The sequence below is a fragment of the Triticum urartu genome, chromosome 6A (assembly GCF_056163025.1).
Source record: "Triticum urartu cultivar PI428250 chromosome 6A, HENAU_Tu73, whole genome shotgun sequence".
In the NCBI taxonomy this organism is placed as follows: domain Eukaryota; kingdom Viridiplantae; phylum Streptophyta; class Magnoliopsida; order Poales; family Poaceae; genus Triticum; species Triticum urartu.
This window is the reverse complement of record NC_141878.1, coordinates 76,192,110-76,193,746: the sequence shown is the minus strand read 5'-3', so window position 1 is coordinate 76,193,746 and position 1,637 is coordinate 76,192,110. Positions and strand designations below refer to the sequence as shown.

At 44.8% G+C, this 1,637-nt stretch overlaps 1 protein-coding gene across 1 annotated transcript; it reads left to right on the top strand.

Annotated features, from left to right (window-relative positions):
• The first annotated feature begins 400 nt into the window (after positions 1-400).
• LOC147964044 (uncharacterized) lies at positions 401-1,156 on the top strand. Its single transcript, XM_087529806.1, has 2 exons — positions 401-418; positions 512-1,156. The coding sequence occupies exons 1-2, from the start codon at positions 401-403 to the stop codon at positions 1,154-1,156; spliced, it is 663 nt and encodes a 220-aa protein (XP_087385932.1).
• Positions 1,157-1,637: the final 481 nt, after the last annotated feature.

The window sequence follows — 1,637 nt, the reverse complement described above, 5'->3', positions numbered from 1 at the left end:
GGACTTAATATTCAGGACCGGCTTAATAATTTAGAAAGCTTCGGTATATATTAGCCCCCAAGTGTCAAGTATCTTTGCTTGCAAAGTGCTTGGGACTTAATAGTACTTACCGTAACTTTTACTACTATCTGGTGCAATGCATGCCACCATAAGTAAATTTGAATCGGAGATTGCTGATTTGAAGAATTGCCTGGCAACCCAGGAAAGTGAAATTGAAAAGGCCAACTCCAAATTTGAATTCAGCGTCTCTGAACAAGAGAAGTTGAAGCAAAATTTTCAATCAGAGAAGAAAACTTGGGCTGATGAAAAGGCCGCACTGGTGACCCGGGCCGAGACAGCAGAGGCATCGCTTGCGGAAGCAACGGCCGAACTGTCCGACTTAAAGCGCCGGATATCTCGAATGGTTTCAGCAATCTTCGATGAGTGACTTATCCAAACCTTAAACACTGCAAAACTCCTTGAATGACCATTTCAGTTGTCTCCTCTGACTCACTTTACGTTTAATAACGCAGGCCCCAGGAGCACAAATCTTAAGCAGAACATGGTGATCAAGCTGAAGGCGGTTTATACTCTGGTGGAACAACTCTACACCGGGTCACAACGTGCTCTGGCCGTTGTGGCTTTATCAAACGATGTTCCTTATCTCCTGCAAGATGTGCTGAAGCAGCTTGCTATGCTACCTCAGCGAATCCAAGAGTTAAGACGAGCATCTGCAAGAGCTGGAGTTATCGCCGCATTGAGCCGGGCCAAGGCGTGGCTTCCAGAACTAGACCCCGCTGACATTGCTCTTGGGTATCCAAGTTTAAAGGAACATGGCACCGTGTTTAATGATAAGGATTTCACCGCCTGTGTGAAGGATATACGTCCGGTGGCTACTCTTATTGGGAACGATACTGACCTCACCAAGTGTCAGCCGGGTTATGACAAGGAGAACCGGAGAATCCCCATGCCGCATTACGACGATGTCAGCTTGATCCCTCCAACCCGTAAGCACACCTTTGCTCCTGAAGTCGACCCAACCGGTTTAATAGATGATGAAGCTGAGTTTGAAGCCTTGAGTGGCATTGACTGGGCCTCATCATCCTTCCAGGACAAAGCAGCCGGTGGAGAGACGGAGAAGGATAACCCGGGGGCTTCAAGTCAACCCCAAGAGTAGCTTGTCAGGCACCACCTGCTTATGTCATCGTAGAAAACAATGCATCATTCAGACTCGGGGAGTCTTATAACAAAGTAAAAGATACCTTGAGTTTTGCTATGCCTTTGCACATGCTTATGGCCCTTAATACTTGCATAAGCCGCCGCCATTATTCTCTTTGTAGTTTGTATGAATCTGTTATGTCCTTTGCAAAAATACCTTGCATTGCCCTGTAGTGCTCACAGTTGTTTTTTCCGGCTTATATAAACCAACCCCTGAGGGTAAACTTAACTCCTGAAAATTGGCACATATAAGTTCACCGGGTTCTTAACAACCTGATGTAACTAACATTAATTCTAGAAGATTATAATGTATTCCATTGTATCTTCAAGAGGGTCACAAGATACCTAATGTTGGCACTTGTAAAATATGATGAAAAAAATTCAAGGTTTCTTATTCGAATACGATCAGTGACCCATTCCAAAGGGGTTGAGCTAAGATT